The sequence below is a fragment of the Bos taurus genome, chromosome 5 (genome assembly GCF_002263795.3).
Source record: "Bos taurus isolate L1 Dominette 01449 registration number 42190680 breed Hereford chromosome 5, ARS-UCD2.0, whole genome shotgun sequence".
In the NCBI taxonomy this organism is placed as follows: Eukaryota; Metazoa; Chordata; class Mammalia; order Artiodactyla; family Bovidae; genus Bos; species Bos taurus.
The window spans coordinates 119,516,307-119,539,668 of record NC_037332.1 but is presented as its reverse complement, the minus strand read 5'-3'; the positions used below and the strand labels follow the sequence as shown (position 1 = coordinate 119,539,668).

General features: G+C 47.9%; 1 protein-coding gene and 1 non-coding gene across 5 annotated transcripts in view; one reads left to right on the top strand and one right to left on the bottom strand.

Moving 5' to 3' along the window:
* Positions 1 to 23,362, bottom strand: part of MOV10L1 (Mov10 like RISC complex RNA helicase 1) — a 64,347-nt gene that overhangs the window by 2,214 nt on the left and 38,771 nt on the right. For 2 of the 4 annotated variants that reach the window (XM_059887221.1, XM_059887222.1), the window contains exons 14-25: positions 15,163 to 15,221; positions 14,634 to 14,731; positions 6,374 to 6,482; positions 5,939 to 6,108; positions 5,288 to 5,434; positions 4,707 to 4,828; positions 4,456 to 4,555; positions 4,164 to 4,328; positions 2,856 to 3,029; positions 2,110 to 2,259; positions 1,085 to 1,451; positions 59 to 172 (exon numbers count right to left, since the gene is read on the bottom strand). In XM_059887221.1, coding sequence (XP_059743204.1) covers positions 159 to 172; positions 1,085 to 1,451; positions 2,110 to 2,259; positions 2,856 to 3,029; positions 4,164 to 4,328; positions 4,456 to 4,555; positions 4,707 to 4,828; positions 5,288 to 5,434; positions 5,939 to 6,108; positions 6,374 to 6,482; positions 14,634 to 14,731; positions 15,163 to 15,221 — 1,675 coding nt within the window. In that variant the 3' untranslated portion in view covers positions 59 to 158. Of the gene's footprint in view, positions 1 to 34; positions 173 to 1,084; positions 1,452 to 2,109; positions 2,260 to 2,855; positions 3,030 to 4,163; positions 4,329 to 4,455; positions 4,556 to 4,706; positions 4,829 to 5,287; positions 5,435 to 5,938; positions 6,109 to 6,373; positions 6,483 to 14,633; positions 14,732 to 15,162; positions 15,222 to 23,362 lie in introns of those variants that run through there. The other 2 variants (XM_002687999.7, XM_024992872.2) reach the window with 2 other exon arrangements.
* On the top strand, positions 5,491 to 5,572 carry MIR2894 (microRNA mir-2894). The gene has a single exon (NR_036361.1). It is a non-coding gene; the product is annotated as a microRNA mir-2894 (primary transcript).

Below are 23,362 nucleotides of genomic sequence, written 5' to 3'. Positions count from 1 at the left end.
GGACCCGCTGCCTGAGCCCCCGGCCATGACTCACTCTGACAAGGACATGAGGGTTTCCCAGCACGATCAGCAAGGCTTTGGGTCTGGTGATTGCAACGTTAAATCTTTTTGAGTTGGACAAGAATCCCAAAAAATATCTATCATCTTCAAATCTATCTTCATTTGACCGCACCTACAAAACAGATGAATAAAAACAGTATTTAAAAATTTTTGGTGTGCAAAGGAATTCGATATATAAAAGCATTTAAAAACGTTACACGTCAGTGTGTCTTCATTTTGTAGTGCGAGGGGAACAGGCCTCACCGCACTGTGTACTCCCCAGGGGTGACCTCACATGTGGGTTTCAAGAAACGCTGCTTCTTCTCCTGCCTGAACTCCCTAATCTGCCTGCAGTTAATAGCAATGCACTGGTCACTGTGGGAATTTTTAAAAGAACAACAGACTCCTCGGAGCCCAGCTGCCTTCTTTCTGATCCCGCCTCCCCCTCGTCTCCATTCCTGGCTCCCTTCTCCAAATTTAAGCACTTCCTCCTGCTGCTGCTGCTAAGTCACATCAGTGGTGTCCGACTCTGTGTGACCCCATAGACGGCAGCCCACAGGCTGCCTTGTCCCTGGGACTCTCCAGGCAAGAGTACTGGAGTGGGTTGCCATTTCCTTCTCCAATGCAGGAAAGTGAAAAGTGAAAGTGAAGTCGCTCAGTCGTGTCCGACTCCTAGCGACCCCATGGACTGCAGCGCACCAGGCTCCTCCGTCCCTGGGACTCTCCAGGCAAGAGTACTGGAGTGGGGTGCCATTGCCTTCTCCCCAAGCACTTCTTCCTGGGACTCTGTAAAGAACGCCCTGCAGTGAGTACTCGAGGGGCCCGTGCGGGCCTGGGCAGGCGCCTACAGTGGAGATGAGAGCGCCCTGCAGTGAGTACTCGAGGGGCCCGTGCGGGCCTGGGCAGGCGCCTACAGTGGAGATGAGAGCGCCCTGCAGTGAGTACTCGAGGGCCCGTGCGGGCCTGGGCAGGCGCCTACAGTGGAGATGAGAACGCCCTGCAGTGAGTACTCGAGGGGCCCGTGCGGGCCTGGGCAGGCGCCTACAGTGGAGATGAGAGCGCCCTGCAGTGAGTACTCGAGGGCCGTGCGGGCCTGGGCAGGCGCCTACAGTGGAGATGAGAACGCCCTGCAGTGAGTACTCGAGGGCCCGTGCGGGTCCGGGCAGGCGCCTACAGTGGAGATGAGAGCGCCCTGCAGTGAGTACTCGAGGGGCCCGTGCGGGCCTGGGCAGGCGCCTACAGTGGAGATGAGAGCGCCCTGCAGTGAGTACTCGAGGGCCGTGCGGGTCCGGGCAGGCGCCTACAGTGGAGATGATGACGACCAGGTACTCCTGCCCTTGGAATTCCTCCACGGATCCAACCTTTATATCCATCAGATCAACGTTTCGCAGAAGAATTTTGATTTTCTCTACCTTTGAAAGAGATAAGATCAAAGATAAAATTTCACAAATCTGACCACTTCTTTACATATTAACAGCAAGAGCCAAATACTAACCAGTGAGCATCAGGGCCTCTCAACTCCTAATCACGTTTCATAACCTCTAAGTTGCTCATAGCACACGCCCTGATCTCAGATGGGGGTGCGCCGGTGGGTGCTGCCAGGAGTGGGGTTTTGCGTGAGACACGAGGGCATCTTGCGCTGCCAACAGTGCGGGGGCTCCAGGGTGCCTCCCAGGGTGGGGGGAGAGCCCCTCAGGGGACCCCCCCCCAGGGGCCCGAGCGGCCACCACAGGGAAGCCAGAAGGAAGGGGGCTGGGGAGACGTTGCTGCAGGCAGGGCAGGACCAGGTGGGGGCCTGTGGCAGAGGGGTGTCGAGATCTCCCCTCTGGAGAGACACCCTTGGCTGGGTGTCCAGCCAAGCTGGACAGAGGCTTGGCTCTCGTCAGGAGACGAGGCTGGAGGACAGGGACTAGGGGCCGCTCCTGCGCGCCCAGAGGACAGGCCTTCTTGAGGCGTGTGCCCACCGCGTCTGGGGCACAGGAGCAGCAGCTGTGCAGATAGAGGGGGGAGTGGCAGAGAGGCCGGGACCCCACAGACACGACTGTGCAGAGGACCTGGAGCAGCCCACACCTGCTTCCGGTAGGGCGTGATGACGCCAATGTCGCGGGCGGACACCTGGCTGGAGACGCTCCTGGCCAGCATGCAGCAGTAGCGCATGACCTGCACGGCCTCGGCAGGGTTGAACCACGACGGGCTTCGTCCCTCTCGAGCTTCGTTGCCCTGAGTCACCAGGAAGATAAGAGAATAGCTGGTCCATCAGAAATGTCATTTTCTTGACAAGAGAAGTCCTAACGGTCAGAAGCCTGTACACCACAAGCGGAGAGCAGCCTCCAGTCGCCGCAACTAGAGAAAGCTCATTCAGAGCAATGAAGACCCAGCACAGCCTACGTAAATAAAGCTCAGTAAACAAGAGTATTCATCAAAAAGTAAGGCACCATTCAGGCCTGCGCTTTTCACACCCCGGAGCTCCACGTGCACAGCTCCGTGGCAGGGCACCCGCTGGGCTTTAGTCTCAGTTTCCTTCTACACAACCTTCTGCATGTTGGCAAATTCCTTCCACACAGATTTTGTCATGAATAAGCTTACTGTGGCCCTTGCTCCCTCCTTCAGGATGCCCCCCTTACTGGGAGCGCTGCAGTCCATGGGGTCAAAGAGTCAGACACAACTTAGTGACTGAACACCGCCGCCAGCAGCAGCAGCAGCAGGAGGGACCAGCCTACCACAGGCTCTCAGGAAACGCCTGGTGACGGCTGGATTCAACAAGACCCACGCACAGACATGCGTACACTCTCCTGCTGAGCTGGCCCGAAGCTCACCCGCACTCCGTGGAAGATGAGGGGGAAGCCCTTCCTGGGCAGCTTCTCCCAGCCAAGCAGGGAGGCCACCACGGTGGGGTCCGCGCACACCTCCAGCTCTCGGTGGTAGAACAGTCTGGACGGCAGGGCCAGCAGGGCCGAGTGCGACCTGTAGTTCTTCACGAGCTTTGTCACCTATGGGGGAGGTGGGGCAGGGCCTGGGCCAGAGCCTGCGGGTGCCCTGCAGCTGCCGCCGGGGAGCAGGGCCCTGCGCCCGCGCCCCCTGCCCCTGCGCCCACTACCCCGTCAGCTCCTTCTGCCTCAGAGGCGCTCAGGACACCTCCATCAGGAGACAGGGCCCCTGTGGGGCTGCAGGATGCCTCCAAGCTGCACCCTGATCCAGGCCATGGGAGCCTCGTCTTGGATCTGCTGCGGTGGGTGCTGGGTCTCTGAGGCCGGCCAGGACCTTGTTGAGAGCCACTGGGGATGGAGCACCAGGACACGAGGCAAGGACAACTGTGTTTCCTGCCTCAACTGTCCAGCAAGTTCTCTCCACCTTTCCTCTTCCTGGGCTGGGAAGGCCAGAGGCCCGGGACCCTCCTGCTGACACGCTTCTACTCAGTCATCATGACGGTGCAGCCTCTGAGACTCTTGTCAAAACCCAAAACCAGACTCAGCAGCACGACTTCTGCCTCAGCCAGGCTGGGCCCGCTGCGCTAGCCTGGACCCCTGCCCGCCACCTCGGCCACCTGTGCCCACCTGCCCGCCCCGCCCTCTGGCAGAAAGGGCCTGGAATGGGGAGCAGAGCCCAGGCCTTGCCCTGACCATCGCCCATGGTCCCTGTGCCTGGTTTTCTGTTCCGAGTCCAGAGGGGAACCTCCTCTTGCCTGTGCATGGGGGAGTCTAGGTGTTGGGGCTCCTGAAACGCAGATGCCAAGGTCTGCGCCTCGGTGCTGTCAGAGAGCCGCCAAGAACCAGGAACCGCACTCCACCTGGCACCTCAGGAGACCGCAGACACGCTGCCTTCTCCTCCAGGGAAACTTACAAAGCTCCTTCCCATTTCCCATAGCGTCACGGTCTGCAGCGGTCCTAGTCACGGGCTGGAGCTGCTGGGAAGGGCTGACCCCTCAGGAAGCCCCTCAAGGGGCCCAGGAAGCAGTTCCTGAGTTCCCAGGACAGTGGGTTTGAAGGCACCTCAGGTGCACCTAGGTGGTGGCCTCTGCCCCCAGCTGTGACTCAGGGATACAGAGAGGTGACCTCCCCGTTGGCCCCTCTGATCCAGTCTGACTGGATCAGACTGGCCCTCTGATCCAGTGGGTCTGAGCTCACCAACAAGGGGTTGTAGGCACCGCAGGCCCCAAAAGCATCCTCATCACGCAGGTATGCTGGTCGGGACATCAGTCTCTCCAGCATGGAGACGTTCAGCCCATAGGCCATGGCAAGTCTGGACTTGATGACTGGTCCCAGCTGCATGGGGTCTCCAGCCAGGACGATCTACAGCACAAACGGGGCAACTCTCAGTGTGTCTCACAGGTGAGGAAGGCAGACAGAGCTGCCCGGGCCCCTGGTGTGTGGAGGGGCAGGGACTGAGGCTGGGGTGGCAGCGGCGCTTGGGCCTCACCTGGCCGCTGACGTCCGAGACCAGCCCCAGGGGGATGAGGCACTCGGGCTCACTGGCCTGGCCCGCTTCATCCACAAACACGTGCGTGAAGTGTCCGACTCTGCAGCAGACACGTCCCAGGGTCACTCCTGCTCGAGTGTACTGCCCGCAAGGCTCCGCCTCGCGGCCCGGGAGCCCGGGCACCTCCAACCCTCCCCCACACCGCACGCTGCCCTGCCTCTGCCCAGAAGCCCCAAGCCCTGAGCTCCCACCTCAAGCCTATCTGGTAGAAGAGCCCCGCGCTGCTGCACGTGGTGATGAGCACCCTGAAGCGAGAGGCCTTCCAGACGTCTTCCCCGTCTCTGCAGTACGGCCTGATGGCCTCTGTGATGGTCTGCGGGCGACAGGCCACCCTTAAGGTTACTGAGTGATTCTTTAAACTGGATGTGATCACAAAGCAGAACAGAATTCTCAACAGTAAGCCTGTCCTGTTGCCCCTTTTTAGCTGGACTACATAATGGTGTAAGATTGTTCTCTTAAATCAAAACATCTTAAGTTTTCTTATCGACATGATCCATGTCTTACAGATGCTAGAACTGAGAATATAACAAGAGAATCCTGCAGATCCTTCCCCAAAACTGCACATGCTCTCTAATCTTTTTTGCTAACCAAACTGGAAACCTTTATAGCAAACCAACAGAACAGAACCAAAAAGCAAGTACACATCTGCAGGAGGCGAGCAGGAGTGTCGTTGCCTCACAGAGCTGGGGCTTCCCAGCCGCCACTGGACACCAGCGTGGAAGCGGCCCTCCTGTGTCCTCTGGCGGGGCGCACAGGGCCGGGGGGTGCTCACCTCCTCGAACCTGCAGGTGGCATTCACACGGACCATGGTGCCCGGACGCAGCGCTCGGCTCTCGTGCAGCCGCAGGCACACAAGGTCGGCCGCACTGTTGGAGGGCGCACACACCAGGATCCGGCTGTCCGGCAGAGCATGGAAGACCTTCCCCAGACACATGGACGGTAAAGGCAAGATGGTGAGCAGCCAGCTCCAAGCCCCGCAACGAGGGCTCGGGACACAGCCCTGCTTCCTGGCCCACGTCACCCGTCGTGGCCAGAGCCCTGGCCCTGCCATCGTGTCTCCCAGGCCCTAAAGTGCCTGGGCGGGACCCTGGGAAACCTTGCACCAGGTCTGGGTGCCCGTGGGTCAAGCCAGGTCCCCAGCGATGCAGGACACGGAGCACACCCTGTCTTTCCACAAACTCAGTTTCAATCTAGACTGAGGCACCGGAAACATCTGCAGTTGCCCGTTTTGAAATGAAGCAACTCCTTCCTAAACTGAGGACACCAGCTCTCAGCAGCCCTACAGCCACACAGCAAACTGCTACATGTAAAGCCAATGAGACTTTCTGAGCTGTTTCCCACGCCTGATCCCAAGGTCTGCACCAACATGTCCTGACACCGGGAGCACGAGGCTCCGTCTCCCGCGACACCGCCTGGCCGCTACCTGCAGGATGGCCTCTATGATGGTCACCGTCTTCCCCGTCCCCGGAGGCCCGAAGAGCACATAGGGGATCGGGCGGCAGTCTCCGCTCAGGATCCTCCTCACCGCCAACTTCTGGTTCTCGTTGAGCATGGGGTTGAAAAACTTTTCTCTTGCCTTCGGGGATCCGCTGACTGCATCAGGGAGAGACGGTCAGTGGGTCGCAGGCAGGGCCCTTCAAGACCCAATCAGCGTCACTCACCAGGACAGCTGGCTGACTGCCAAAGCCCAGGCCACTCGCCACTCCCCATTTCACTTGTGCAGTGTCACCAAGGTGTCAGATGTTGTGGTTAACAGGTGGACAAGAACAGCCACCATCAAGGCCAGAGCGTGTGTCCCCGAGCAGCCCCAGACGTCCTGCCTCCAGGCCTGCGGGAGCCAGCCTGGCCCCAGACTCACCCAGCCTGCTGGCCTCTGTGGTGGCGGCCCGTGGCACGGGTGTGTCCTGGGCACCTGCCTGGTGCTCCTCTGGGGCATGCTTAGTTTGGTCCTTCACAGCTCTTCTATTCTAGAAAAAAATCACACCAAAAAAATTGCTTAAAAAGAAAGACTTGTGTTCACGCAGGTTTAAAGTATGAATGTAAACCATCATCAAATGCTTGTTTTATTAACAGCTCTCTGCACAGATCTCAGGTCATCCCTTTCAGATGTAACAAAAATGCAGAATATCTAATAAAAACTGCTAAAAAGGACTATATTCTCCTTGAGTCCAGGATGTCTGCTCTTCCTGTGGAGCCTGCTCATCTGCGAGGAGAACCCGTGAGGGCTGACCGCAGGCACGGCCCTTGCTCCCCGGGGCCCCAGGTCCTCTCCATGTGTGAAGGGGCCCCGTGAGCTCGGCAAGGACTGGGCCCCAGGCAGACCCTCACCTGCCTCCTGGGTACGAGGCGGCCCTGGGGCTGCTCCCTCGTCTACTGGGTCAGGATTGTGCTAAGGAACTGGTTTTGCACATAAACTGGTTTTTAAACATAAACTGAATCTGACCTGGACCAACGGAACTATTTTTCAAATTTCTCATTATAATCAACGTGGTAATAAGCAGCTCTGCACGTGTATGCTTGTGCAATCACCTGATTACCTTCACGGTGTAAATTCCCAAAGTAAAATTTCTATACAGGTTTTCACACTGAAAAGTTTTTATCTTTTATCAAATTTTAGTCCAAGATATCACAGCAATCCACCCTCCCAGCATCACCTCAGTTTTACGGAAAACTGACCCACAGTAAGGACTGGGCCTCCAAAGCATGTAACTGCACAGGTCTGGACACACACACGCACACCCGTGAACCCATCACCACAAAAAGCAAGTCTGCTTCTCAATCCCCAAGCACCCCATACACCCTCCTGCTGCTGCAGACTGACGTGCATCTTCCAGAATGTTCTATTCACAGAAGCGCACAGACGCAGGCTTTCCGACATCTCCACACAGTGCAACAGGTCTGGAGACCCCTTTGGGTGGTGTGTACACAGACGTTACCCTCTTCCTTGCTGAGAAGACATTCATGGTGAGAACAGACTGACTGCTGGCCTACCGTCTGTGGATGGACGGGGATTTTTGCTGAGGTTGGGCCATTGCAAGGGAGGCTGCTTTGCACGTGCTCCCACTGCCCCACATGCTGCGGTGACCTCCTGCTCAGGCACTCCTCCTCTGTGTCCAGTCAGGTCTGTGTTCCCACCAGCGAGGGCAGTGAGGCTCCCTTGGCCCCAGAGCGTAGCCACGTTAGCAGGCACGTGGTGGGGTCTCACTGTGGCTGTGTGTTTCCCTAACAGCTAACACTGAGCCCGGGCCCCCTGCATTGGGAGCATAGAATCTTAACCACTGGACCACCAGGAAGTTCTGTGCGAGGCTTTTTGTGTTCTTTTTTTGTTTAACAGTGAAAACAAAATAACTTACTGGAATATGAAGTTCAGAGCTGAATGAGTGTACCACTAATGGCAAAAAGGGGGTATTTTCACAGAAGCAGTGTCTTTCCCAATCCCATCTCCATTTGAAGTCGATCAAAACACACCACTGGCCATTTAGTGAAAACGCTGCCTCCTCCACGAGGCAGACACATGGGCTCTGGCTCTGGGCTCCCTGGCCTGGGGCTCTGAAGGCTGGTGGTAGGAGCTGGGGTGACCACAGTGGCCGCTTCTCGTTTCTTCTCTCAGGAATCACTGCTCAAGGTCTGAACCTGCTGCTTCACGTATTCTGTCTGATTTTTAATCATTTAGGTGGGAAGGTAAATCCACTCCCTGCAATTCCACCTTGGCTGGGTGCTTTGTCTGCAACCTGGCTAATCTGTAACAGGACAATGCTCTGTATTTAAAGTGCTAAGATTCAGCTCATCAGGACTGTGATCCACTACAACAGCAATACTTCCTGAGAATCAGGCAGTGGGATGTGCCAGGAAATGAGGTGAAAACAGTTTTGCAGATGACACTGCATCTTTGTTCAATGAAGACCTCTTTCTATTTTTCAGAGCAAAACTGAGTTCAACTACCAGTTACAGAGCAGATGATTTTAATGGAAACCTTCAGAGAATTTTTGTGGTTGTGTAGGCGTTCTAAAGCTATCATTTCTCCATTTTTGGAGAGGGGCTACAAAGTAGTAAAAAGGTTTATACATATCAGATATAATTTAAAAATCTGTATTTACTATAAAGTCAAAGCATGCTCAAAAAAGCAAATTGCAACAGCACAGAATTATAAGTTACAAGCTGTAACCTGTGGCATGAAGGGTTTTTCTTATTAATGGAAATACAATGATAAATAAAACCACTTCTATTTTACTCCTGAAAATAAAATGTAGAGCCTAGAACAATACCGGGCACATAATACGTGTCTATGGATACTGACTGCACATTGAAAGTGCCCTTGTAACCCGCACAGAGGTCACAAAAGAATGGCGCTCTTGGCGCAGCGCTCGGGGCCTTCTATGCGTGTGTGATGTAAGACGTGCCCCACTGCGCACAAAGCCATGTAACTTAAAGATAAAACTACGGAGCAAAGGTTAATAAAACTAAAAACTGGTTCTTTGAGAAGATTAACAAAATTGACAAACCACTAGCCAGACTCATCAAGAAAAAAAGGGAGAAAAATGAAATCAACAAAATTAGAAGTGAAAAAGGAGAGGTTATAACAGACAACAGAAATACAAAGGATCATAAGAGAGTATCATGAGCAACTATATGATAGTAAAATGGACAACCTAGAGGAAACGGACAGGTATGTAGAGAAGATCGACCTCCCAAGACTGAACCAGAGAGAAACAGAAATTATGAACAACCCAATTACAAACACTGAAATCGAAACAGTGATCAAAAAGCTCTCCAAAAACAAAAGCCCAGGGCCAATGGCTTCACAGGGCAATTCTATCAAACATTTAGAGAAGAGCTAATGCCTATTTTTCTGAAACTCTTGCAAAAAATTGCAGAGGAAGGAATACTTCCAAACTCATTCTATGAGGCCACAATCACCCTGATACTAAAACCAGGTAAAGACAAGACAAAAAAAGAAAATTACAGGCCAGTATCATTGATGAACATAGATGCAAAAATTCTCAACAAATTCTAGCAAACAGAATTTTTAAACATAAACATTAAAAAGCTCACATACCATGATCAAGTTGGGTTTATTCCAGGGATGCAAGGATTCTTCAATATATGTACATCAATCAGCGTGATATACCATATCAACAAATTGAAAGATAAAAACCATATGATCATCTCAAAAGATGCAGAAAAAGCCTTTGACAAAATTCAGCATCCATTTATGATAAAAATGCTCCAAAAAATGGGCATAGAAGGAACCTACCTCAACATGGTAAAGGCTATATATGAAAAGCCCACAGCAAACATTATTCTCAATGGTGAAAAACTAAAAGCACTCCCTCTAAGATCAGGAACGAGACAAGGGTGTCCGCTCTTACCACAATTATTCAAAATAGTCCTACATATGACAATTAGAGAAGAAAAACAAATAAAAGGAATCCAGATCGGAGAAGAAGTAAAATTTTTGTGCTTTTCTGTCATACATGAACAAGAATCAGCCTTGGGCACACCCATGTCCCCTGCCTCCCATCTCCCTCCCCACCCCACCCTCCGCCCGTCGCAGGGCCTCTGTTTGAGTTCCCTGAGTCACACAGCAAATTCCCGTTGCCTGTCTGTCTCACGTATGGCATTGTGAATTTCCACGTTGGTCTCTCCGTACATCTCCCCTTCCCCCTCCTCCCCTCCCACCGTGTCCACAGGGCTGTTCTGTATGTCTGTTTCTCCACTGCTGCCCTGAAAGTAAATTCATCGGTGTCATCTCCTCAGATTCCATATGTGTGTCAGTATATGATATTTATCATTCTCTTTCTGACTTCACTCTGTATAGTAGGCTCTAGGTTCATCCACCTCATTAGAGCAGATTCAGATGCATTCCCTTCTATGGCCTAGTAGTACTCCATTGTGTATATGTACCACAGCTTCTTTATCCATTCATCCCTCGACAGACATCTAGGTCGCTTCCATGTTGTTGCTATTGTAGACAGTGCTGGAATGAACACTAGGATTCATGTGTCTTTTCAGTTTTGAGTTCCTCGGGATATATGCCTAGGAGTGGGATTGCTGGGTCATATGGTGGTTTTATTCCTAGTTTTTTAAGGAGTCTCCATACCATCTTCCATCATTTTACATTCCCACCAGCAATCCAAGAGTGTTCTCTTTTCTCCACCCCCTCTCCAGCATTAACTGTTTGTAGACTTTTTTTTTTTATTTTATTTTTAAACCTTACAATATGGTATTAGTTTTGCCAAATATCGAAATGAATCTGCCACAGGTATACCTGTGTTCCCCATCCTGAACCCTCCTCCCTCCTCCCTCCCCATACCCCACTCTGGGTCGTCCCAGTGCACCAGCCCCCAGCATCCAGTATTGTGCATCGAACCTGGACTGGCGACTCGTTTCATACATGATATTATACATGTTTCAACGCCATTCTCCCAGGTCTCCCCACCCTCTCCCTCTCCCACAGAGTCTGTAAGACTGATCTATACATCAGTGACTCTTTTGCTGTCTTGTACACAGGGTTATTGTTACCATCTTTCTAAATTCCATATATATGCGTTAGTATACTGTATTGGTGTTTTACTTTCTGGCTTACTTCACTCTGTATAATAGGCTCCAGTTTCATCCACCTCATTAGAACTGATTCAAATGTATTCTTTTTAATGGCTGAGTAGTACTCCATTGTGTATATGTACCACAGCTTTCTTATTCATTCATCTGCTGATGGGCATCTAGGTTGCTTGTAGACTTTTTGCTGATGCCCATTCTGACTGGTGTGAGGTGTATCTCATTGTGGTCTTGATTTGCATTTCTCTAATAATGACTGATGTTAAGCATCTTTTCACGTGCTTGTTAGCCATCTGTATGTCTTCTTTGGAGAAATGTCTCTTCGGGTCCCTTTCCCACCTTTTGATCCGCTTGTTTGCTTTTCTGGTATTGAGTTGTATGAGCTGCTTGTGTATTTTTGAAATTAATTATTTAACACTTGTTTCCATTGCTATTATTTTCTCTGATTCTGAGGGTTGTCTTTTCACCTTGTTTGTGGTTTCCTTTGCTGTGCAAAAGCTTTCAAGTTTAATTAGGTCCCACTTGTTTATTTTTGTTTATATTTCCATTACTCTAAGAGATGGGTCATAGAAGATCTTGCTTCAATTTATGTCATCAAGTGTTCTGCCTATGTTCTCCACAAAGAGTTTAATACTTTCTGGTCTTATGTTTAGGTCTTTAATCCATTTTGAGTTTATCTTTACGTATGGTGTTAGGTTATAGCTCTACATATTCAGCATAAATAAGACTGGGAGTTGACTGTGGCTCAGATCACAAACTCCTTATTGCCAAATTCACACTTAAATTGAAGAAGTAAGGAAAACCACTAGGACATTCAGGTATGACCTAAATCAAATCCCTTACAATTATACACTGGAAGTGACAAGTAGATTCAAGGGATTAGATCTGACACACAGAGTGCCTGAAGAACTGTAGACGGAGGTTCAAGACATTGTACAGGAGGCAGGGAGCAAGACCATCACCAACAAAAAGAAATGCAGAAAGGCAAAGTGGTTGTCTGAGGAGGCCTTACAAATAGCTCTGAAAAGAAGAGAAGCTAAAGGCAAAAGAGAAAAGGAAAGACATACCCATCTGAATGCAGAGTTCCAAAGAATAGCAAGTAGAAATAAGAAAGCCTTCCTAAGTGATCAATGCACAGAAATACAGGAAAACAATAGAATGGGAAAGACTAGAGATCTCTTCAAGAAAATGAGAGATACCAAGGGAATATTTCATGCAAAGATGGGAACAATAAAGGACAGAAATGGTATGGACCTAATAGAAGCAGAAGATACTAAGAAGAGATGGCAAGAATAGACAGAAGAACTGTTCAAAAAAACATCTTCACGACCCAGATAATCACGATGGTGTGATCACTGACCTAGAGCCAGACATCCTGGAATGTGATGTCAATGGGCCTTAGGAAGCATCACTACGAACAAAGCTAGTGGAGGTGATGGAATTCCAGTTGAGCTATTTCAAATCCTAAAAGATGATGCTGTGAAAGGGCTGCACTCAATATGCAAGCAAATTTGGGAAACTCAGCAGTGGCCACAGGACTGGAAAAGGTCAGTTTTCATTCCAATCCCAAAGAAAGGCAATGCCAAAGAATGCTCAAACTACCGCACAATTGCACTCATCTCACACGCTAGCAAAGTAATGCTCAAAATTCTCCAATCTTGGCTTCAACAGTACGTGAACTGTGAACTTCCTCATGTTTAAGCTGGTTTTAGAAAAGGCAGAGGAATCAGAGATCAAATTGCCTACAACTGCTGGATCATTGAAAAAGCAAGAGAGTTTCAGAAAAACATCTATTTCTGCTTTATTGACTATGCCAAAGCCTTTGACTGTTCAGATCACAACAAACTGTGGAAAATTCTTAAAGAGGTGGGAATACCAGACCACTTGACCTGCCTCCTGAGAAATCTGTATGCAGGTCAGGAAGCAACAGTTAGAACTGGACATGGAACCACAGACTGGTTCCAAATAGGAAAAGGAGTACGCCAAGGCGTTATATTGTTACCCTGCTTAACTTACCTGCAGAGTACATCATGAGAAACGCTGGGCTGAAGGAAGCACAAGCTGGAATCAAGATTGCCGGGAAAAATATCAATAACCTCAGATGTACAGATGACACCACCCTTATGGCGGAAAGTGAAGAAGAACTAAAGAGACTCTTGATGAAAGACAAAGAGGAGAGTGGAAAAAGTTGGCTTAAAGCTCAACATTCAGAAAACTAAGATCATGGCATCATCCAGTCCCATCACTTCATGGCAAATAGATAGGGAAACGGTGGAAACAGTGACAGACTTTATTTTTCTGGGCTCCAAATCACTGCAGATGGTGATTGCAGCCATGAAATTAAAAGACACTTATTCCTTGGAAGGAAAGTTATGACCAACCTAGACAGCATATTCAAAAGCAGAGACATTACTTTGCCAACAAAGGTCCGTCTAGTGAAAGTTACAGTTTTCCCAGTGGTCATGTATGGATGTGAGAGTTGGACTGTAAATAAAGCTGAGTGCTGAAGAATTTATGCTTTTGAACTGTGGTGTTGGAGAAGACTCTTGAGAGTCCCTTGGACTGCAAGGAGATCCAACCAGTCCATCCTAAAGGAAATCAGTCCTGAATATTCATTGGAAGGACTGATACTGAAGCTGAAACTCCAATCGTTTGGCCACCTGATGTGAAGAACTGATTCATCTGAAAAGACCCTGATGCTGGGAAAGATTGAGAGCAGGAGAAGAAGGGGACGACAGAGGATGAGATGGTTGGATGGCATCACTGACTCGATGGACATGGGTTTGAGTGAAGTCGGGGAGTTGGTGACAGACAGGAGGCCTGGTGTGCTGCGGTTCATGGGGTCGCAAAGAGTCAGACACGACTGAGCAACTGGACTGAACTGATTTCCTTCATCAGTGTCTTATAGTTTTCTGTATACAGGTCTGTTTTCACCTTAGGTAAGTTTATTCCTAGATATTAATTCTTTTTGTTGCAATGGTGAATGGGATTGATTCCTTAATTTCTCTTTCAGAGAAAGAGCTATGAACCTATGGACACAGTGGGAAGAGTTGAGGGAGAAGGGGAGATGTACGGAGAGAGTAACATGGAAATTCCCAATACCATATGTAAGACAGACAGGCAACGGGAATTCGCTGTGTGACTCAGGGAACTCAAACAGGGGCCCTGCAACAGGCGGGAGGGTGGGGTGGGGAGGGAGATGGGAGGCAGGGGACATGGGTGTGCCTATGGCTGATTCTTGTTTATAAACGATAGAAAACCACAAAATTCTGTAAAGCAATTAGCTTTCAATTAAAAAATTAAAAGGTAAATAAAAACAAACGAACAAACAAGAAAATAAAACTACGTGCTCACATGATACATCCTTACCTTCCTTTTCCCTGCTTACTCTGTTGCAGCTGTCATTAGCCCACATGTAATGGTACACAGACTTCACACAGTGACTAGTTTTACTTTCACTGCGACGTGGGGTTATTTGTGAACTGCGCTCACTATACTCCTCTGATGCGCCAGTAAACTGAGAGGAAACTATTATCTATTTACAAATATCAAAGCAGTACCTTGGAGGTAGACTGTCCATCCCTTTTGGTGTCTTGCGCATGGGTCCAATTCCATGTCACCTGGGGAGGCTGTAAAATGATTTCTTCTGGAAACAACACTTTTAAAACAAGACAGCACGAGAAGGCAAATATTACTGAGAAGCTTAGAAAGGCGAAGAGAGAAGACATGCATGTCTGTGTACCCCTCTGCTCCCTGCTCCGGGGCCGCTCCTCAGCTGCAGTGTAATGCCAGCACCGCATGTTCTGTGCAACCCTGCCATTTTCTTGTTCATTGTGGCACACAAACAAGTGATATTGAGATGGGGAGGCAGAGTACGATCATTTTATTGTTAATAATTTAAGCGTGCTATTTCTACATACTTGAAATTGTCAGAAAACACTGAACCTCCCCAATAGAAAAAACACCGGCTATCAGAATTTCCATTCACTTCTAATGTACGGCTGAAGAAACTGATTTACACAAAATTCTACAGGAAGCTTCTAAAACACTCAAGGAAGATATAAAACCATCATCCCCCCAAAGTAGTACCTTTTGCCCCCAAGTGGATGACCTGTTCAAGTGCAAAGTGGCAGCGTCTGCTGGTGGTCCTGCGGAGGAGAAAGCAACACGGGTCAGCGCCGGGCGCCTCAGCAGACGGGCGCCCAGAGCCCCGGCTGGGAGCACAGCAGCCCGCCAGCCGTGAGGCCGCCACCAGCGTGCCCAGAGTTCACCAGGAAAACCTCAAATGCGTCAGGGTCGCAGGGATGCCTTCCCTTCTGGGACTATCTCTGTTTTAACGTATAAAGTGAACAGGGAGAAAAAAAAGAAAATAGAGCCTGTGAAGTGTCAGAAAGGTAGCAACAATGCTGCATCAGTAGTAAAGTATTAGGTTGGTGAAAAAGTAATTTTGGTTTTGCACTGTTGAACTTTGCCATTTGATACTGGAACACATTCTCAAATAAATGCAGTTACGTTATACATCATTTTAATGAACATTTCTCGCTTTATGTCTTTTTTGTTACCGACTTACTACTTATATTTATTTTAGATTAAGGAAATAATGTTTGACAAAAAGCACATTTGAGCAACTTTCTTATTCAAGTTAAGAATGGGTCATAAAGCAGCAGAGACTACTCACAACATCAACAGCTCACTTGGTCTAGGAATGTTAACAAATGTACAGAGCAGTCGTGGTTCAATAAGTTTTACAAAGGAGATGAGAGCCTTGAAAATGGGGAGCACAGTGGCTGGCCATCAAAGTTGACAACGACCAACTGAGAACAATCATCGAAGCTGATCCTCTTACAACTACACGAGAAGCTGCCAAAGATCTCAATGCCGACCACTCTATTGTTGTTCGGCACTCGAAGCAAATTGGAAAGGTGAAAGAACCTGGTAAGTGGGTGCCTTATGAGCTGACTGAAAATCAAAATCATCGTTCTGAAGTGTCGTTTTCTTACTCTACACAGCAACAACAAACCATTTCCCGGTCAGATTGTGATATGTGACAAAAGGTAGATTTTATATGACAACCGGCAATGACCAGCTCAGTGGCTGGACCAAGAAGCTCCAAAGCAATTCCCAAAGCCAAACTTGCACCAAAAAAGGTCATGGTCACTATTTTGTCATCTGCTGCCCGTCTGATCCAAATCCTGGCTAAACCATTACAGCTGAGAAGTATGCTCAGCAAATGCATGAGATGCACTAAAAACTGTAATGCCTGCAGCTGCTACCGGTCAACAGAAAGGGCCCAATTCTCCACGACAACGCCCTCACATGTCATACAACCAGTGCTTCAAAAGTTGAATGAATTGGGCTGCGAAGTTTTGTGTCATCTGCCATTCTCACCAGACCTCTTGCCAACCAACTATGTCTTCTTCAAGCATCTTGGTAACTTTTTGCAGGGAAAACACTTCCACAACCAAGAGGAAGCAGAAAATGCTTTTCAAGAGTTCAAGATCCCGAAGAATGGATTTTTGCACTACAGGAATAAACAAACTTATTTCTCGCTGGCAAACATGTATTGATTGTAAGGGTTCCTATTTCGACTAATAAAGATGTGTTTGAGTCTAGTCATAATGATTTAAAATTTACAGTCTGAAACTGCAATCATGTTTGCACCAATCTAGTAACTTTCAGCTTCCCGAGTGGAACAGTGGTTAAGAGTCTGCCTTGCAATGCAGGGGACACTGGTTGGATTCCTGGCCCAAGAAGACCCCACATGCCGCGGGGCAACTAAGTCCATGCCCCACAACTACTGAGCCCTTGAGCCTAAAACCTGTGCTCTACAGAGAAGCCGCTGCACTGAGAAGCCTGCAGCACCACAGCGAGAGTAGCCCCCACTCACCCCAACTAGAGAAAGCCTGAGCTCAGCAGCAAAGCCCAGCACAGCCAAAAATAAATAAAAAAAAATTTTAAAGGGAAGTAACCAATGGTGAAGACTCACTCCTATGAAATTTATTCAAAACAGTTAAAAGATAAACTGAGGCATGTTAAAAATTTTAAGTTTATTAGAGCAAAAAGTGATTACAATCAGGCAGTCAGGCAGCCCAAACCGCAGACACAAAGGAGCGTGAGGAGCTGCTCAAAACACAAGGCTTTAATAGGCAGGAAGGAGCGGGCATGAGCAAGGGATTGAGGCCGAAAGGGTACTGCGATAACCTAGAATGGGAACGGAATCTGAAAGAAATACGTGACTTCATCACTTTGCTGTGCAGTGGAGACTAACATAGTCCTGTAAATCAACTCTGCTCCATGTAAAACAAGATGCCTACTGTCCCTGAAGTGGACCTAAAGGGTCCATCATGCCATCCTGACCAAAATCTCAACAGGCTCTCTGTAGAAACTGACAGGCTGAATCTAAAATCCCCAAGGAATGCCAACATGTAGGACAGTGCCATTCTGCAGAAGAGGGACTCACTGGAGGCTGTCCCCTCGACTCTATGACCTACCACGAGGGCACCAGGAAGAGACTCTGTGGTGTGGCTGCGAACACACTCTGTTCTGTGGAGCAGAACAGAGAGCTTAGGAGCAGATCCACAGGCACAGGCCAACTGGCTTTCAAAAAGGTGACAAGGTCACTCATTGGACAAAGGACAGTCTGTCTTTTCAACAAACGGTGCTGGGACAGGTGGACACCCTCTGCCCCTGGTCAACCCATACCTTGCATCATCTGTAAAAACGAAATAGGTCATAGCCATAAATACAAAGCTTCAAGCTGTAAAATTTCTATTATAGAAAAAAACAGGAGAAAACCCTTATGACCTTGACTTTGGCAGACTTATTAAACGTGTCACGAAACCACTGTCCATCAAAGAAAAACTGGTAAACTGAACGTCATCAAAATTAAGAATTTCTGCTCTTCAAAAGGCACTGCTAAAAACAATGAGAACACAAGCCACAGTCTGAGAAAACACTTGCAAAAAACACACCTCATAAAGGACTTGCACTGAGAATATGTGAACAATTCTCCAGATGAACAAAAATAAAGCACATGATGGATGCTGTGACCCACAGACCAGAGCAGGCGCTCTCACCAAGGCCACGTGATGCCAGCAAGTGTTGGTCATCACAGCGAGGACCGCTGAGCCCACAGGAGCCCCGCAGCACAGCGCATACCGCCACAGGCAGCAAGACGGACGGCCCAGGGGCTGCGAGCTAGTGGGGCAAGTGCAGCCTCACACACGCTGGGGGGCACACAGGCAGTGCAGCCACTGGAGGAGGGCCTGGCAGTGTCTCTGGATGCCCAGTGTACACCAGCCGCTGTACACAGCTGTGGCACTGCCAGGCGCTTACCCAAGAGAAGGGAAAACACCTGTCCATACGGACCCTCAGGCATGATGCTCACAGCAGCTTCATCTGTGACGGCCACGATCAGCAAACAAGCTAGCGTCCAACCACAGGTGCCTGAATTAGTGAGCTAGGGTATGATCTTATAAGGCAATATTACTCATAAAAAGGAATGAATTCATGCAAAAGTAAGGCTGAATCTCAAGATAATTAGCTGAGAGAAAGACGCCAGGCAAAAAAGAGTAGGTCCTATATGTTTGCAATTAACGTAAATTCTATGAAATGAAAACGAGCCTCTGGAGACTGGGCACTGGTGCACAGACAAGTCACGACGGGGCACCAGAAAATGCCTGCGGAGCCAGACCCAGCGCGGTCTTCACTGTGAGGACGGATCCAATGGGCATCCAAACATCAAAATCATGAAACTGTACACTTTAAACTGGCATAACATTTTATGACCATTGTATCTCAGTAAACCTACTTTTTTAAGGAGGAAAAATACTTGCAAAGGAGCATAAGGAGGGACCATCTGCTCATTGAGAGGCCTGGCCTCCTGGTTCTGTCTCACGTGCTTCACTGCCGTGTCGTCCATCCTCTCATTTTTCAAACAAGTAGGAAATACAGATTTTCTGAAGTGTGAAATGATCTAATTTTGAGTAACTTAATTTGTTGCTGTTGTTCAGTCGCTAAGTTATGTCCAACTCCTTGCAAACCCATGGACTGCAGCATACCAGGCTTCCCTGCCCTAAAATCTGACACTGTTTCCCCATCTATTTGCCATGAAGTGATGGGACCGGATGCCATGATCATCGTTTTCTCAATGTTGAGATTTAAGCCAACTTTTTCTCTCTCCTCTTTCACTTTCATCAAGAGGCTCTTCAGTTCCTCTTTGCTCTCTGCCATAAGGGTAGTATGATCTGTGTATCTGAGATTATTGATATTTCTCCTGGCAATCTTGATTCCAGATTGTGTTTCATCCAGCGTTTCTCATGATGTACTCTGCATATAAGTTAAATAAGCAGGGTGACAATATACAGCTTTGACGTACTCCTTTTCCTATGTGGAACCAGTCTGTGGTTCCATGTCCAGTTCTAACTGTTGCTTCCTGACCTGCATACAGATTTCTCAGGAGACAGGAAAGGTGGTCTGGTATTCCCACCTCTTTAAGAATTTTCCACAGTTTGTTGTGATCCACGCAGTCAAAGGCTTTGAAGTAGTAAATAAAGCAGAAGTAGATGCTTTTCTGGAACTCTCTTGCTTTTTCCATGATCCAACAGATGTCGGCAAGTTGATCTCTGGTTTCTCTGCCTTTTCTAAATCCAGCTTGAACATATGGAAGTTCTCAGTTCATGTACTGTTGAAACCTCACTTGGAGAATACTGAGCATTACTTTGCTAGCACGTGAGATGAGTGCAATTGTGCGGTAGTTTGAACATTCTTTGCCATTGCCTTTCTTTCCGACTGGAATGAAAACTGACTTTTTCCAGTCCTGTGGCCACTGCTGAGTTTCCCAAATTTGCTTGCATACTGAGTGCAGCACTTCCACAGCATCATCTTTTAGGACTCGAAATAGCTCAACTGGAATTCCATCACCTCCACTAGCTTTGTTCGTAGTGATGCTTCCTAAGGCCCGCTGACATCACATTCCAGGATGTCTGGCTCTAGGTGAGTGATCACGCCATCGTAGTTACCTGGGTCATGAAGACCTTTTTTGTATAGTTCTTGGGTGTATTCTTGCTACCTCTTCTTAATATCTTCTGCTTCTATTAGGTCCATACCATTTCTGTCCTTTATTGTTCCCATCTTTGCATGAAATGTTCCCTTGGTAGCTCTAATTTTCTTGAAGGGATCTCTAGTCTTTCCCATTCTATTGTTTTCCTGTATTTCTGTGCAGTGATCACTTGAGGAAGGCTGTCTTATCTCTCCTTGCTATTCTTTGGAACTCTGCATTCAGATGGGTATATCTTTCCTTTTCTCTTTTGCCTTTAGCTTCTCTTCTTTTCACAGCTATTTGTAATGCCTCCTTAGACATCCACTTTGCCTTTCTGCATTTCTTTTTCTTGGGGATGGTCTTGATCCCTGCCTCCTGTACAACGTCACGAACCTCCGTCCCTAGTTCTTCAGGCACTGTATCAGATCTAATCCACTGAATCTATTTCTCACCTCCAGTGTATAATTGTAAGGGATTTGATTTAGGTCATACCTGAATGGCCTAGTGGTTTTCCCTACTTTCTTCAATTTCAGTCTGAAGTTGGCAATAAGGAGTTCATGATCTGAGCCACAGTCAGCTCCTGATCTTGTTTTTGCTGACTATACAGTTTCTCCATCTTTGGCTGCAAAGAATATAATCAATCTAATTTCGGTATTGATCATCTGGTGATGTCCATGTGTAGAGTCTTCTCTATTGTTACTGGAAAAGGGTGTTTGCTACGACCAGGTCATTCTCTTGGCAAAACTCTGTTAGCCTTCGCCCTGCTTCATTTTGTACTCCGAGGCCAAACTTGCCTGTTACTCCAAGTATCTCTTGACTTCCTACTTCTGCATTCCAGTCCCCTATGATGAAAAGCACATTTTTGGGGGGGTGTTAGTCCTAGAAAGTCTTGTAGATCTTCATAGAACTGTTCAACTTCAGCTTCAGCATTAGTGGTTGGGGCACAGACTTGGATTACTGTGATAATGAATGATTTGCCTTGGAAATGAACACAGATCCTTCTGTTGTTTTTGAGAGTGCACCTAAGTACTGCATTTTGGACTCTTCTGTTGTCTATGATGGCTACTCCATTTCTTCTAAGGGATTCCTGCCCACAGTAGTATATATAATGATCATCTGTGTTAAATTAGCCCATTCCAATTCTTTTTAGTTCACTGATTCCTAAAATGTCAATGTTCACTCTTGCCATCTCCTGTTTGACCACTTCCAATTTACCTTGATTCATGGATCTAACATTCGAGGTTCCTATGCAATACTGTTCTTTTTTTTTTTTTCTTTCAGCTTCTTACTTTAATAGACTCATGTCTCTCACTTTACTAATTCTCAAAATATATGGTTCCTTTTTACATACATACACAAACACTTTTAAACATAAATATCAAATTCAAGAGAATCAAATAGGTAGGTAAATTTAGGAAGCTAGGAGTACAGAAGAAAATGCCAGTCACCAGATTTTACAAATGAGCATCTGAATTCCTTCTCTGGACATTCAACTTGATATATTATCCTAAATATCCCATGTCACATGGTCCACAAGGTCTTCCTTTAAGATTCAGAAGCAATCAATACCCATACTTGTCATTAAGATGGGTCCTGCCATCTCCACTTTGGCCTTCAGGTGGGACCCACACACAGTAATCTGGGTCATCTTCTGGATATTTGGAGGAAAGTATCAGTGGAACTTTGCCTGGACCAGGAGCTTTCTTTTTCTTGAATTTATCTCTGCTTTTCTCATTCTCATTCTTCGATGCTGAGGGCTCCTCACACGATGCAGCTGCTTCACTCATCTCTTGGCGATCTTTATTCTGCTCCACTTGGCCGAGTTGAGACATGTTTTCATGGTTTGTTTCTTTAGAACACGTGAAGTCTGCGGGAGGACTCGTCTCCTGCGCTGCTTCTTCCGGTTCTGTCTCCTGCTGCAGCCTACTGCTTCCAGCCTCCATTTTCTTCTTTTCATGCTCCTCCTTTTTTCTCCTCTTCCTCTTCCTCCTCCTCTTCCTCCTCCTCTACTTCACGCTCATCCTTCATTCTCATTAGAGCTGGAGGGAGTTCTGGACGCTTGGGGGGTATCTTCCCTACTGTTCCCGTTTTTAATTTGAATTTGCTTCCTCCTTTCATGGCACCAAAGAGAGGCAATGTGAGCTTTTTAGCTTTGTTTTCTCCATCTGTAGCCTGACTTTCAATTTTTTTTAGTTCTGGAATCTCTGCTGGCTTTACAATCTTTATCAACCCTTTAAGTCTCTGCTGTTCTTTTCTCAGTTCAAAAGTTCTCAAGTGAAGTTTCTTCCGGGACACACCATCTAATGCACTCCCTGACTTCATTTCTGACATGAACGCATCTAAAGAGTCCTGAGACGGAGACTCTGACAGAGCTTTGCTGGAGGCTTTCAGTCTCTCAGAAATTTCAGAGAGTTCCTTTTCAGTATCATTTAACTTTGCAACCAGTGATTCGAAGGTCTCTGGCTTCTCGTCAACCTTCCCAGCCTTCTTCATTCGATTCAGATGCTTCTTTTCAACCAGGCCAGTCCGATCAAGAAATGTGTCATCATCACTGTCATAAAAGTCTTCATCTTCCCAGTTCTTGGCTTTCCTTTTCCGAGATACCACCTCCTGCTGCAGCAATCCCAAAGTATCGAGGATTCGACAAGCTTCCAGTGAACACTGAATCACTGCTTCTTTTTTCTTTCCTGAGTGAATGGCCTCTGCCACTAGCTGTTTTCCAGTTGAATCATCCACAGGTAATCTCACCCTGCAGAGCCAAGTGCTATGACCCTGTTCATCAAATTCATATTCTAATTCTTCTCCTTCTCGGTCAAAAAAACCTTGGAGAGCCTTTTTTGGATCCTTTATATAAAAAGCCTCCCTTTCTTGTTGAAACTCTAAGACAATGGGGTTCTCTTCAGCCTCATCCTCTACAGCATCTTCTCCCATTCCCCAGGTGCAGCCCATTTCATCGTCCTGACTACTAGTATTTCTCTTTCAGCGGTATCCATTTCCTCTTCTTCATCTGAGTCTTCTCCCAGCATCTTCTTTTCCAACATCATTTGTTGCTGCTTGCGCAGTTCCTTCAGCTGCGTTACTGTCAACTCGGATTCTGCCTCTCGATCCTCCTCTGGTCCCTGAAGAAGAAAGAGCCAGGTGCTGCCTCCAAAGCGAAGAACATGTCCGACGTGGACCCGACAATAGGTGCGGGTGGGATGCGGGTTTTGTTAAGAAAAGTGCCGTGGGTGCTTCCCAAATCGTAGAGAT